The sequence below is a fragment of the Aythya fuligula genome, chromosome 3, assembly GCF_009819795.1.
Source record: "Aythya fuligula isolate bAytFul2 chromosome 3, bAytFul2.pri, whole genome shotgun sequence".
Taxonomy (NCBI): domain Eukaryota; kingdom Metazoa; phylum Chordata; class Aves; order Anseriformes; family Anatidae; genus Aythya; species Aythya fuligula.
The window spans coordinates 93,517,545-93,531,921 of NC_045561.1; the positions used below are offsets into that span (position 1 = coordinate 93,517,545).

The 14,377-nt window shown below is 36.5% G+C and overlaps 1 protein-coding gene across 1 annotated transcript in view; it reads left to right on the top strand.

Moving 5' to 3' along the window:
- The window catches only part of HMGCLL1 (3-hydroxymethyl-3-methylglutaryl-CoA lyase like 1), a 79,499-nt gene extending 69,525 nt beyond the window's left edge, over positions 1 to 9,974 (top strand). Inside the window, exons 8-9 of the mRNA XM_032184426.1 lie at positions 4,616 to 4,741; positions 9,237 to 9,974. Coding sequence (XP_032040317.1) covers positions 4,616 to 4,741; positions 9,237 to 9,350 — 240 coding nt within the window. The 3' untranslated portion in view covers positions 9,351 to 9,974. The remainder of the gene's footprint in view (positions 1 to 4,615; positions 4,742 to 9,236) is intronic.
- The last annotated feature ends 4,403 nt before the right edge of the window (positions 9,975 to 14,377 follow it).

Sequence of the window (14,377 nt, forward strand, 5' to 3'; positions counted from 1 at the left end):
ATGTAGTGGTCTTTGGTCAAAATGCACCTATCTTTAAAGCACTGTGGTACTGAACTTCACAGTGCTGTGGCCCATAAACTTTCTGGGCTAACAAATCTTTTCCAGTTTAATAGGGATATCTTTTTTATGCATACCTGGGATACTGGTTCTTCCCTAGATCACCTAGGTACTTTATAAATGCAGCTGATAAAAAATGATAAAAGCCAGAAAAATCCAACATATAATATGGTTTTGAAATGTTATATTAAAAAAAAAAAAAAGATTAATAATTTATGACAGACTTGGTTTGTAGCTTCAGATTTATAGTTCATGCGTCTGTGGAGTTACTGATGCTGACCTTGCCATTTTTAAGAAAGGAACAAAGTTTCTTTTACAGAAACATTTCTGTCATATGAAGCCAGGATTAAAGATCAGTAGTGAAGGTAAATAAGAAGACTGACTGTCCCAACAGGAAGTTATGGGGAGGCAGAAAAGCAAACCGAGAAACATGAAGCATTTATTATTCATTGGCAATAATGGTTTCCTGTTAAAACTGGCTATTTGACAAAGGTGATGAATTTAATTCCTTGCTCTCTCTTTGGGGAATTTGAAAGTTAACATGGGACAGGAACAAAAAGTCTTCTGCCTTCTCTAGAGAGTAACTGAAGCTATCCAAAGCTAAAGTTTGGAAGGTCTTCAGGAACCACTATCAGGAATTTAGTGACTGTCAAACCTCTGCAAGTGTTTAAAAAGATTGCAGCATTTAAATGGTCCTGGAAGCCAGGCCATTGTTCACCCACACACATATCCATGTGTAAACAGCTCAGTGAGTGCTCATCTTGGATGTGTCCTATGAAATAGCTGCAGTGCAATATTTCATGAATCTCAGCGCAATTTAGTGCCTGTCAGGAAGTGACAATGAGACTGTGGGCTTTTTAAAGATCTCATATTGACAGTGAATGTTTTGCAAGCTCAGCTTGCTGAAAGGCTTGAAACTCATTATCTCCTTTAAAAACCTGACAAATATTGTATATCTGATAAAGAATGAGGCCTTATTTTACACTTTATGTCAATTTTTAGCTTTTCTTTTAAAGCCCCTTATGGTTTCAAGTGCTGCAAGAACAAAACATCTTCATAGCTGCTCAAAATCATAGAGAAATTATTTATTAGGTGCTATATCAGACTCTGAGCTTGGACGGGCTGGGCTGTAATATTAACCTTCAAATTAGTTAGTAGTGCTGCTGAAGGATGTTTTCCAACATCTGTTTTTAGCATGATTAGAATGGAGCTCGCAGTACGTATTATTTAAGTACTTTTTGAATGGGGCCACACGGGCGATGAACTGCAGTGATTCTGCACATGAATCAGACAGCACGTTATATTTGCCTGTCACTGAAAGAAGTAGCACATGCAAAAACAGATGGGTGCTGCTGAGCCTGCTGCTGAAATAGCAGTACAGTGCAGCAGACATCAGAAGGGTTGTAAAGAGAACTTTAAAGGAAGACACTCTCTTTTTATGTTGGAAGTATATTGTTTCTTATTTTTCTTGAAGTTGAAGCTCTGTGAAGCACTGGAGCAGGCTACTAAGAGTAGTATAGGTGAACCCACAGGAGCAGGTTCTCCCCAGCTTTCAATTGATGTACTTTTCCATATGATTTCGGATGCTACCTTGCCACCAAAACCCATTTAGTTGATATTTTTCCTATTTTTGCATATTGACAAGTGTTTCATGAGATACTTTGCTGGAGTTAAAAAGTGACTATTTATGATAAAGCTGTTCCCTGAATCTATTGATCTTCCTAGGAGTTTAACAACTGTGATGTATGTTAGCACATTATTTATCTAAAACCTTTATCCTCCCATAAAAGTTAGTGAAAATAAAGTATCAAGAAGGATTCTCTAGCAGCTATGACATAACCTGACAGCTGGGGGGAAACACCAGGAAGGACATTTTTTTCTACCTTTTCCTCTCTAAAACAGTCATTCCTGATAGAAGTCTTTATTTCTGATGAAAATCTTAAAATCAGACTAAGACAGCAGTAATGATAACAGGATGCATGCTTGTATCAAACCAACATACCTACATTCTAGTCTCCCTTTTCTATTTCCCAGACGTTCACCACCCTAATTCTTTCCGGTAAGAGGTTTTTGGTGTCTTTCTGCAGGGACACTTGCAAGCCTGACAGCTGCCACTTTGGAGCTTGAAGCAATGACTTTTAGAATAAATGTATGAATCTTAGCAGCTAATGCAAAAGAAACAGAATTTCCTGTTGAAAGCTATTTTAAACACATACCCTCTGTGTATTGGGCACAGATGTGTTGTATAACACATTTTCTGACCAGCGGGTTACACAAACAAAGTGTGTGACAAGTGACTGAAATGTGAAACATGTACTTTAGCGATTCACTTCATAACTCACAGATTAGTGTACTTTTAAATACAATATCCTTCTCAGAAGGTCTCATTGTGTGAGCAGTATGAAACAGTAATGTCTTATCTGTCACCGTTATGTAACTTTTCTCCTCTGAGGTTAAAGACTTTGAGCAACTACCTAGCTCAAGATAAAGCTTTTTGTCTTAGAATAGGACCTGGGACAACACTTAATTGGATTACTCTTTAGTTTTACACTCTAGAACTGTTGGAACTTCAGCAAGCCAGTAAGGTCAATGATGGAAATGGAAATGATGGAAATGATGGAAATGATGGAAAGCTAGAAGAAAGTGCAACAAAACCTTAGGGAAGTTAATTTCAGAACCAAAATACCCACATATAAAGTGAGGCTGATGGGTGTAATGGGAAACGGAATTTAGCAACTGCAACACCATCTTTTGCCTGCCTTATCAGGTAGTTGTCTGTGAAGGAGAAACTCAGGCTCCTAGCCTATGGAGATGGTTAGATCCCTGTATGTATGAGAGCAAGAGAAACCAGCTTGCAGTGCAGTCAGACAAGCTAGTCTTACCGACTTACAAATGTAAGCAACAGGAATGATTTAACCTCTGAATCTCTCAGAACCCCAAATCAGAGCTGGAGTGAAAACTTGTCTGTGCTCAAGAACTCCCATCCAGAATTTGAGTTGTCAGTGAACCGTAATTCACTCTGTCTGACTTCTTCTAAACTTCTGGTGTTCATCTGCATAAATTTTAGGTGGTTAGCCATAGGGGAAGGGGATACTCTAGTGTGAATAAGGTAGAGAGTTGCTGGTGTCTTTAAAGACCTGATGACCTCTCTGCGTAATACCATTACATGCCTCTCATTATCTGTAGAGCTTGAATGCTTCCAAAGGCACCTAGTCTTCAAGAAGAAGGCTGAAGAGCTTTCTCTGACAAGGGAGACTCAAGTGGCTGGGACCGCATACCTAACATAACAGAAAAAAAATGCATCCCCCTTTCAGCATTATCTTAAAAACCAGTCACAGAAAGAAGAGGGTGCAAGAGCTCACTGAACAAAGCAGTAGAAATCACAGGGTCAGTCCCTTTCCTTGCCCAGTCAAACACACAGGTTAGTCTTTATCCCATAGGAAATTTAATAATATCTGTTGGGCGTAGTTGGTAATTTTTCTACTATTTTTTATCATGAATATGCTGAGAGAGGATTAGGAGAAAGAAAGAGATCAGATAAAGTAGGAAGAAAATTATATCAGAAAATTATTAATTAAGGACAATTGTCTGTTTTCTTACTTTAATAGAGAAAGTTTAATACTGTACTTCAATCAGAACTTATACCTATGGAGACCTTCTGTGATACCCAAGCTATTCTGTTACTTGAAGCAGCTTAACAACTTGGCTTTTGAAAGCTGCTCCGAGACTGTGCTAGGGTGTGAAATTTACTGTTTCAGGAACTGTTTTTTCTTCTAGACTTGTGACTACTGTAAACAAAGGGTCAGACTCACCAGGATACAGTTTAATCTTTTTATTTGCAGTTGTTTTGAACTCAAACTCTTTAACAGATGTGTCAAAATTTAATTCTTCCTTACACTGCAGTGTTCAACTTGGGTGAAAATACCTTGTAGTCTTCCTCTAAAACGAGAACAAGAAAAATGTCCATAGAATTATTAACATGGTGGTTTCATTGTCTCTAGTAAAGACGGAAGAAAATAAAACCAGAGGAAAGAAAATGCTACTACTGGCATTCATTGTGGAAACATTGCCATTAATATAAAACACATTTTAGAGTATATATGTCGCAAAATCTTTTGGTTAACACATAATTCAGATGCTAATATTAAGGCTTCCAACTTGAAAAGGCGTGTTAAAGTTACTCATTTGAGTAAATGCATTGATTGTGTTTGGTTGTGTGTAAACCTTTCCAGGAGTAGATGCACTTAAAAACATCACACAGTGATATTAAGAGAGAGAAATCATAAAACTCTGTTTGGCTCTAAGACAGCAATCATCTTATCTGCCAAAATTATATGTAATTGACTGTTAGTTCTCTGTTCCACATCCTGTGTTTGAAGAGTCTTACCTTATAAAGATGTCAGGACTGAGGCTGTTACATTTTTTTTGGATGAACACATCCATTTGTGGAGAAATACGTATCTTATCTATGGCAAATAATATGTGTAGCCTGCTATTTATGAATAATTATAAATAATACTTGGTGATGGTGATGCATTTTTGTGTTGTAATTTTCCAGATGGGAGTTGCTGTAGTGGATTCATCCGTCGCAGGTCTGGGTGGCTGTCCCTATGCAAAGGGTGCTACTGGAAATGTGGCCACAGAGGATGTGATATACATGCTTAATGGTCTGGGGATCAATACAGTAAGATAATCTTTACTTTCTACTTAAGATAATCTTTACTTTAATGTAAAGAAAAACATTTTTCTAGACAACATGAGATGCATAATGGACAGTTGTGCTGTACAAAAAATATTGGAGGCATGTGCTAGTTTTTGGCAAATCAGTGTTATAATATGCGTTGACACAATATGAACAATATTGTCTTCTCTAGCAGTCTAGAGCAGGAAGGGTTTGAGTATTTGACAGGAATATGAATAACCCCACTTCCCTAACGGGAGATATGAGGAGCTCAGTAGCAACGGCTTTGAGTCATTGCTCTGCCTCAGTAACCTCAAAATATAACTACTGTAGATATTGCCTCAGAAGTCCAATCAGTGTTTCACTGGAAAGATTGAATGAACCTCAGCTTTTTTTTTGAAAGCCTTGAATTTGCTTCATAATGCTTATTAATATGCTGTCAATTCTTCTGGCTTCAAGGTAGATAAAGAATTGTGTTTGGACATAGGACAAGCATAGGACAAAGATATTTGTCAGTTATTCAGTTAATATATTTCAAAATTGTGCAAAATCTGTTCTTGGCTAGAACAGCGGTTTTGGATGCCGCATACCTGGAGGTGTTCAAAACAAGCTCAGATGAGGCTCTGGGCTGCCTGATCTAGTAGGAGGCATCCCTGCCTATGGCAGGGGGGTTGGAACTGGTGGTTCCTTCCAACCTGAGCTGTTCTATGATTCTATGAACAGTTGCTGACTTTTGCAGGCTTCACAGTCATGTTTATTTCCAGCCCTGTTCTTGAAGGAGAGGGCAAGGCAGCTTATCTGCACTGAGCTGCACTTTAATTAACCTTGCCAGTGAGCCTCCTCATTTCATGAGCACACATTTAGTATCCCATGTTTGGTTGGCATGTTAATTATTCTGTAATCCTGAGAACCAAGAACCTTCTCAAAAGGATCTGTTCTTTAATCTTCCTTTTGGTCAGGATTGTTCTAGAAATGTGGCATAATGAGTTTTTACTGACTTAAGCAATACAATGGCTTTACCTTTAACTTGGATTTTGAGAGTCAGGTTCAAAGGAGAAAATATTAAGAGCTGCCAAAACTTCTATGTGTGTAGCTTTTATTTAAGTTACTGCAGAGACAGAAAAGTCTAATGTCTGCCATGCAAAGACCTAAGTTAATGGGGAATTATTGCCTATCTATTGCAGTTCAGTGTGGCATGCATGCTAACAGAGTTCCTTGACATAAAAGAACTGTGGAATTTGTATCTGAATTGTACATCCCTGGACCAGTTAAATCATATTTAGTCCCTTACAGAGTTCACTGTAATGATTTTCTGTTTTCATGTGCTTCATAGGGAGTTCTGGTTAGATGTCAGATACCTGTTTGGAAAAGGTTTAATCACGTGTCCACTGGACAAGTGAACTGTTTTGAACTCTGCATAGGTGATTTGGGGTGTCATTTTCATGAAGCAGATGCTTATTCTTTTAAAATAACAGCATTCTTTAGAAAGGGGAGGAGAAATCATGCATTTAAGTTTATGTTGGTGGGTGCCTTTTAGAGTTAGCCTTTCTCTGGGCAAAATACCCATTGACTTTTATGACTGACATCCAGCAAAAGGAATCAATTGAATAAAAATGCCCTGATAAAAAGAAACATGCTTTGCTCCAGGCTACTTGATAAGACTTACTAGTCTGTGAATGATCTGGTATCAAAGCAGGAATCTAGCTTATCCTAAAGGCTGATTCCAAATAACATGAAGATAAATATCTTATCGTCAAATATTTAGTGCTCCCCATTTTTTCGTTTTAGATTATGCAGTAGCAAAACAAGGCTTCACTTCTTGACCCTTTTCTGGCCCATTAAAAATAAAGTGGTTTACTGGATGAGAGACAAATCCCTGGATGTAGACACAGAGTCTCAAAATTATTGTCTTAATACATGAGCTTTGGTCTCTGCAGTGTTGGTTGGTTTTGATACCACGACCAATTCTGTAAAATCATTATTGAAAAAAATCTATTAATATGTCCTTTTTTATATAATGGCACAAAATGAAATTACAATTATAGTTGTGCCCATTTGCAAGGAGCTTCTTCTCTTGTTCCTTTCATCTATGCATTAAAGCTCTCATTTTGTTGACTAAAGTCACTTAAAGTGTCCACCAAAGGATGGACAGTATTTAAGTGTACATTATTGTGTTCAGATTGACTAGATATGTCAAAATAACAATTAATACTTGTTATGTACTTTTCTTCATACCGTGTAACCAAGAAATGACACATGAAATGAATCTTTAGCAGGCTAAGTGTGAAATAAATTTGTAGTAGAGCCCATCTACAAAAAGGTTGATTGTTGAAAGGTTGTACCACAGTGAATAAATAACAAATTATGTCATAGACCATTAATGCTCATGAAACTTTGTAGGCAGCCATGTACAAAGACAATTTCTATATGGTCCCTATGTAATTACAGTAATAGAGCTTGTGCTTACGATGTCTTTGAAGTAGCAAACAACAAGCCTTTCTGAGAAGTGACTAAATACTCTTAGCCTCACATTACTGACAATGAAACCAAAGTTCAGAGAGGTAATAGGTTTGGTATTTATGATTGCTGAATGAGAAGTGATTAATTGAAGTCAGTGGGAGTTAAAGAGCTTTGCCTTCTGGCAGAAGCTTTTCTAACTTAACTAACTAATCCAAGTTCATAGATACTATTGGAATCACTTGTCTTTATGCTTCATGGTACCAAGGAGGAATTCTGAATATGTGGAATACACTAAATGCACTTAAGTACATGTCTGAGCATCTATTTGAAAACCTATTATTTTGACTCAACAACCTTACAAACATACGACACTACTCTTTTCCCATATCTATCTGTAAGTCATACTTGTGAATGCTGGGTTTTGTGTCCTCATGACAATCCTCTTAGGATTATGACACATAAGAAAGACAATTTAAAAGCCAGAGATGCTTGTATTCCATTTAGTGAATGTGAATTGTGAACATGTTTCTTATCAACGTGTGTCACATTATGCATTGTTACAGTGCTGAAAATGTGAATTTTGCATAGTTTGTGTTTTTACTTTTCATCTTACATAATCTAACTACCAAGTATGTCTATGCTGACATGTACCTTACTTCTTCCTAGTAAAAAGCATAGAAAAAAGCATACGGTAAGAATTTTTAGATTGTGTTATGTACAACAGTTCTCTACAAACTAAAATGAAGTAATGACCAATAAAGGATAAACAGAATGAGCTGAAATCACCCTGGTTATAACTCTATAAAATGAGAGAGTTATAAAAAGATGTGTTTGAACAATAAGTTTTAGATGGTGCTGAATGCTAGAACTGATTGGAAACAGAAACTTTTTTTAAAATTAAAAATGTTTTGAGTTTCATTTCTGTGAAGTAGTTTCTATACTCATTAACATTCTGAGTCAACTCCAAGAATGAAAAAGACAAAGTTTACTGTAGAATATGGTAAGTGCTAGATCTTTCAAAAAAAAAAAGCATCCCAATGAGGTCTTGGTCTGTACTTCAGTACATAAATCTGTAATTGTTATGAAAGTGTACTTCAGGTGTAATAAATCTTGCATTCAAATATGTTTACTAAACTAACACACTTCTCCCAGTTCTGCATATCTACTCAGTGTATTTGCATTTCAAAGTCCCCATTTTCATCCCTTCTACTGGCTTTACTGGCTTCTAAATCCCAGTTTTTGGAGCAAGTGCTTGCATCACTTAGACAATTTGAAGTCTAAAACTTTAACTTTAAATGAGTAATTCAAGAAACCAATATTGTAGTATTTTTTCCTTTTTGATCTGATTCTATTTTAGCAATCAAGCAGTATCTATATGTGTCATGTGTCTTATATTAGTTCAAAACAAAACAAAACAACAAAAACAAAACAAAAAAAAAAACAACAGTTGACTGCTCAAGGAATATTTTTTTATCTAGAGCTTATCAAGCAGCTGCAATTTTTTAGTCAGTTGTACTAGCTATGCAAACTGTACTTTTGCATAGAGGGGAACTTTTTCAAGATGGTGATTATATTTGTTCAAGAGAATGCAAGATATTGTTTCTCAATGATGTCAGTTGCCAATAAAAGTATGTTTCCTTCATTTTCCTGCGGTACAAATGGAATATTTATGAGCATGAAGTTTGGTGATAAGTGCAACACATAAGTAGACACTGTATTTTATTACAACTTCTTCTAGTTATTATTCCAGTTCTTTATTCCAGATCTTTTTGATTTTGAAATGTATTACTAGAGTATTTGGTGCACTGCTGTTAGGGTATGAAATCACCGTTAGAGTGGTAGAACCTTCCAAACACCTGGGAGCTGTGATTGTTGTGTCTCTATAACTTTACTGAGCTCCATTGCTTCCTATCATCCACCTATGATAGGAATCAGGTCCTCTTCAAGAATTAGACATTGGAGCAAAATAACATGAAATTTAAGCATTTTCAGTGTGTGCATTTATTATTCTTAATATTTTTTCACCTCTGTTTTTTAGGGGGTAAATCTTTATAGAGTGATGGAGGCTGGAAACTTCATCTGTACAGCTTTGAACAAGAAAACAAACTCAAAGGTTGCACAAGCTTCCTTCAATAGTGGAACAATCAATTGAATGGATTTTCTTTGCAGATTAATTACATTTATCATCCACCTTGACCAAGGACATTTATATCAAGAAAACAAACATAAGAAAATCATTTCAGCAAAGAACTAAAGTAGAACCTAGATATAACTTTTTGTTATGGGAAGAGTTTCTGTACTGTAGTGTCTTGTCAAGAGTTGTCTGATTTGTAAGGATGAAATAAATGACTGTCGTACAGAACACTATGCTTGGTACTTCTACAGATGAGAAGAATGTATAAACACCAGGCCATTTTACCATTCTTTAACTGGAATTTTTTTTTTTTTTTTTTAGGTAAACTGGTTAGAAGCAGTGAATACATAGTTAATTTTTAATCAAGATTACTTTTAGAACAGTACAAATATTTGTAGTAGTTTATGAGATCCCACATTGTGTGTGGCCATTCTATCATGTGTTTTATTTATCTGAATCTATATTTTTCATTTGTCAAGTCAGTTGTGTAATGACCATGGAGCCAAATCTGAATGTACTGTAAGAAATTTTTATCTATAGCACTTTTGTTATTTTATTTTGTTTAACATCTGCTAAGTATATGGATGACTTTATCTTGTTCCAAGACTTTGTGGTGAATGGCAGCCTTCCAGATCCTCCAAACCTAATGCAAATTTCCTTATTTGTTACATATGTTAAATTTGTTTTAGTTGCTTTTTTTTTTTTTTTTTTTTTTTCCAACTGTATTAAAACCTAATTGTATGAAGAAATTAAAAATTGGCAAGGTTTGCAACCATTGTTCAGGGTCGTAGTAGTGTAGAAGGGGCTAAACTTTTGTCCAAGGTCTCATCAAACAATTTGACTTTTTCTTCTGTAGTCTATGAATTGACATTTTGACATTCTCATTAGTTTTTGAGGATGGTAATGCTCTGTTGTACTAGCTTACACAGACGGAACCACCTCCAATTTATCTCTGTGCTCTTGAGACAGTTATACTATACTTTTAAATGTCTTAGTTCAGCAAGATGCTAATTAACTGCATTGTCATTTTTAGAACATAATGAACAAATGCAAAGAAAAGCCTTATTGTGTCTATAAACTGTTCAACTGTTGCATGAAAATACTGTCAATTTTTCTGTCTAAAACATCAGTACTGTTACTGACCTTGTCAGTAACATACTTCCAGAATTTTCTGTGATCTGTATTTTTTTTCTGCAAATAGCCTGTTCACGTGGTAAGCCAAATCCCTGGACTATGTTATTTTTCCATATTCTCTGTTTTCCTGTAAAATATGGAAGCTTGGGAAAAGGTGAGATGAAACAAAGTGGAAGATAACATGTAAATAAGGAAAAGTGTGGATCATTTTTTTCTGAAATTCAAATCTGCCAGGTTACAGCTGAGTCTTAGCTTGCCTTTGAAATTCCAAAGTGAACTTTTTCTGAGATCTTTGAGCCGGTACTGGAGTCTGGAATTGGCACAGCTTAACAAAATCAAACTTGGCATGCCATGAAACTCAAAGATAGAATTTTAATACAATCCTTCTATCCAGTTTATGCTGCAGTAACAGTCAAAAACAATATACGCAGCATTGTTTTACTCTTTTCATGGTAAAAGTCAAAGGATAAGCAAAGAAATCTGCTTAGGTGAGGCAGGAAATTTATTGCCTATCAATCCAAAATAAATTGCACCCTTTCCTGTGGCGTCCAGTAAGAAGACTTGCAGGTAATCTTAAAGACATGGAAACCCTGATTTACGTGATCTGTTCTGGGTATGTAGTTGGATTGCCACAAGAAAATGTTCCATCCTCATTGTAGGCCAGTTTAGGAACTGCATTGATATTATCCACTTTTTGGTAAGTAGAGTAACTACTACATCTTAGATAAAAGTGAGTTGTACTACAACCACAACTTCTATGTTAAATAATATACCTATGTAGATTACAGAATAAAAGAGCTAGCTCTGCTCAGCTCTTTGAGAGTTCTAGATGCCTATATCCTAACTACCATGAAGGGTTTCTGACTTTTTCTCTAAGACCCTTAAACCCTGGAGAATTTGTCAGATATGCCTCTGCACGTAGTGCATCAGAGGTTGTTCAGCATCTGGGATGTCCTAAAGCTCTTAACTCTCACTATGCCCAGAAATAGGGTACCTATTAGTCTGTGGGGATGAACAACCTAAACTGCCTCAGTTCTTTATTGATTCTGCTTTAGAAACTACTTGGGAGCTTATGAAGAGTCTTAAATGCAGGTCTGTTATTCTATAATGATGTAAGCATTGGAAGAGATGAGCAGTCACATCTGGAGCCGGTACTTTACCCACACGTTCAGCTTCAACCACATAGTGAGTTATAGTAATCCAGGGTGGAGGTCACAGACATATAGATTGTTTGTCAGGATTGTTTATAGGAGGAAGAAACATAAAGCCAGATTCAAAAAAAAAAAAAAAAAAGTTTATTTGCCAAAAGTGCCACCTGGAATAAATTATTTAGGCATGTGGATCCAGGTGAGCAATCTCCTCAAAATGCTTCTTTACTTGTAGTGTGACTGAGAATTGGTAGACGTCTCATGTTTGTGCTACTACAATTTGTTCAGCGTATAATATTCTGCTGCTCTGCTTTCCTGAGATGGCATTGTTTTGGCTGTGCAGAGCATTTTAATGCCTAATCCTTAGCTTCAGAAAAAATAGGCATATTTTGCCCTTAAGATCAAGGGCTAATCCAATAGTTATTCTGTGCGCATGCATTACTCACATAGGTAGCACCGAGTTCACCACATAGTAAAGCAGTTGAGGCTGCATCCCTCCAAAAACATGGCAGGAACAGTATGTGGTATGATGGTGCTACTGTTCCAGTGCTTCTGATCTTCTAAATTTTTAAGTTTACATTCAGAGCAACTTACCATAAGTGGTGCTTGCTCTTTGGTTCCTTTCTGTGTCCCCCACTGAGTACATTGTTGTTAGTTCACCCTGAAGTAAGCTTCTGCCTATGGAAGACTTAAATCCAGGTGTTTTATTTGCGTGAGAAGGTGTCTCAATTACTATATTATTATTAAAATTATATATATATTTTGAAAGCTATCAAAAAAAAACAACAGAGTTCTGTGCATGATCCCACAGATAAAATGTGAGGACACGCTGACTCCCTGTCTGTTTTGGTGATGCTCTCTGGGATTCCTACCAGAGACAAATTAGATGTACAGAAGGAGCTGGGGTTGTTTAGCTTGGAGGAAAGAAAGCTCAGGGGAGACTTTATTGTACTTTACAATTACCTTAAAGGAGGTTGTAGAGTGGAGGGGATCAGGTTTTTCTTCCAAGCACCAAGTGAAAGATGAAAGGAAATGGCCTCAAGTTGCACCAGGGGAGGTTTAGGTTGGATATTAGGAGAAATTACTGAAAGAGTTGTGTGGCATTGGAATAGGCTGCCCAGGGAAGAGGTTAAGTCACCATCCCTGGAGGTTTTCAAGAAACATATAGATGTAGAACTTAGCAGAATAGTTTAGTGGTAGACTTGTTAGTGCTAGGTAAAAGGTTGGACTAGATGATCTTAGGGGCATTTTTCAACCTGAATGATTCTGTGATTCTATGATTTACTTCTACGCTTTGAAGACTCTTCTGAATTCCACTGTTTCGAAGTCACTGTAAAGATCTCATGGAATAACATGGAGATCATCTTACTTGTGCCATGGCCAGAGAGTATGTAAGCTGGAGTGCCCAGGGCAGTCTTTGGTCTGTGGCTGTGTCTGAACCTGTGAAGCTTCAACAGATGACCTATGTCATGTTGCTGGAATTCTCTTTAATACTTTCATAGTAGCTTTTCTTCTTGTACTGTTGGCAATAGCTAGAAATTCAAATATTTTCTTCTTTGGCAGGTCAAGGCACTATATTCTAAAGGCATGGCTTGTGTGCTTTTCTGGAGAAATTGGTCAGTTCCACTAGTAATGGGCATAATTGTTCTTTAGTGCCTTTCACAAGACAGCAGTGACATGGATCCCTTACATGCATAGTGCTAATATCTTCCAGCAGCAGCTTGCTTTATAGTTGAAGCTTTTATATATTAGGGCAACTTGGCTCTGGACCAGCACTTTAATGTTTCATTTTCGTCTATAACCAGAGTTTATGGGAATAAGAAGTGAATATTCTGGTCTTGTGAATAAGTCCAGAGAAGCGTTGGCTAATTTTCCTTTCTTAATAGCATCATTTGGGTCCATAAAACTTTTATTATAGTAAAAAGGAGTCACAGAATGAAGAGTATGAGCCTGTGAGGTAAAATTCCTATGTTTAGGATCTGTGCTGTTGAAATGAAAAAAATGTTTGTCCAAAGGGTTAATGTGAATGTATAAGATCTGCCTATTTTTTCACAGAGGTATTTTTAAAGGGTAGAAATACTGTTCAGTTGCTATACTAAATATTTGAAAATTAGTATTCTGTGCCATAGATTTTTTGTATGATTTCTCAGACTGCCTTAAGTTCTTTTTAAAAATTAAAAAAAATAAAGTCCTGTTAACATGACAGGATACTGAAAAATTTCTTTAGATCTGAAATGTCTAGAGAACTGCATAAATGTAAAAATTAGTCTGGAGAACTGAATGAAAAACACATTTCCATTCCAGTTCTTCATGATAATTCTTTGGTTGGTTGGTTGGTTGGTTTGTTGTTGTTGATGATATTAAGTTATGGTTTGAGCATTATTTTTCTCTATGGTCCTGCTCTAACACAGTGTTGATCTTCAGCGCTACCATAAACAGCAGGCAGAAGGACCACAGCCAAAGTCAATTTAGTCCTTTGAAACTGATGTCAAAAAGATATGTTTGCTAAGGAATTGACATGTACCCTCCTCGTTAAATCTATTTGTGATTTTGCAATTTGTGATGTTGAAGATGAAATAAAATCTATCTCAGTGTTTATTGAAACTGATATGCTCATCTATTACACCAGATTCAGTGGCTCTGACTAACCAGCTCTCACATACGGCATTAGTAAATATAAGGTGTCACTCTGACATGTACGCCTGTGTTGACTTTGTTACCTCGTAATCTGTTTGGAGTGCGTTTTCTTAGAATTACCTTTCT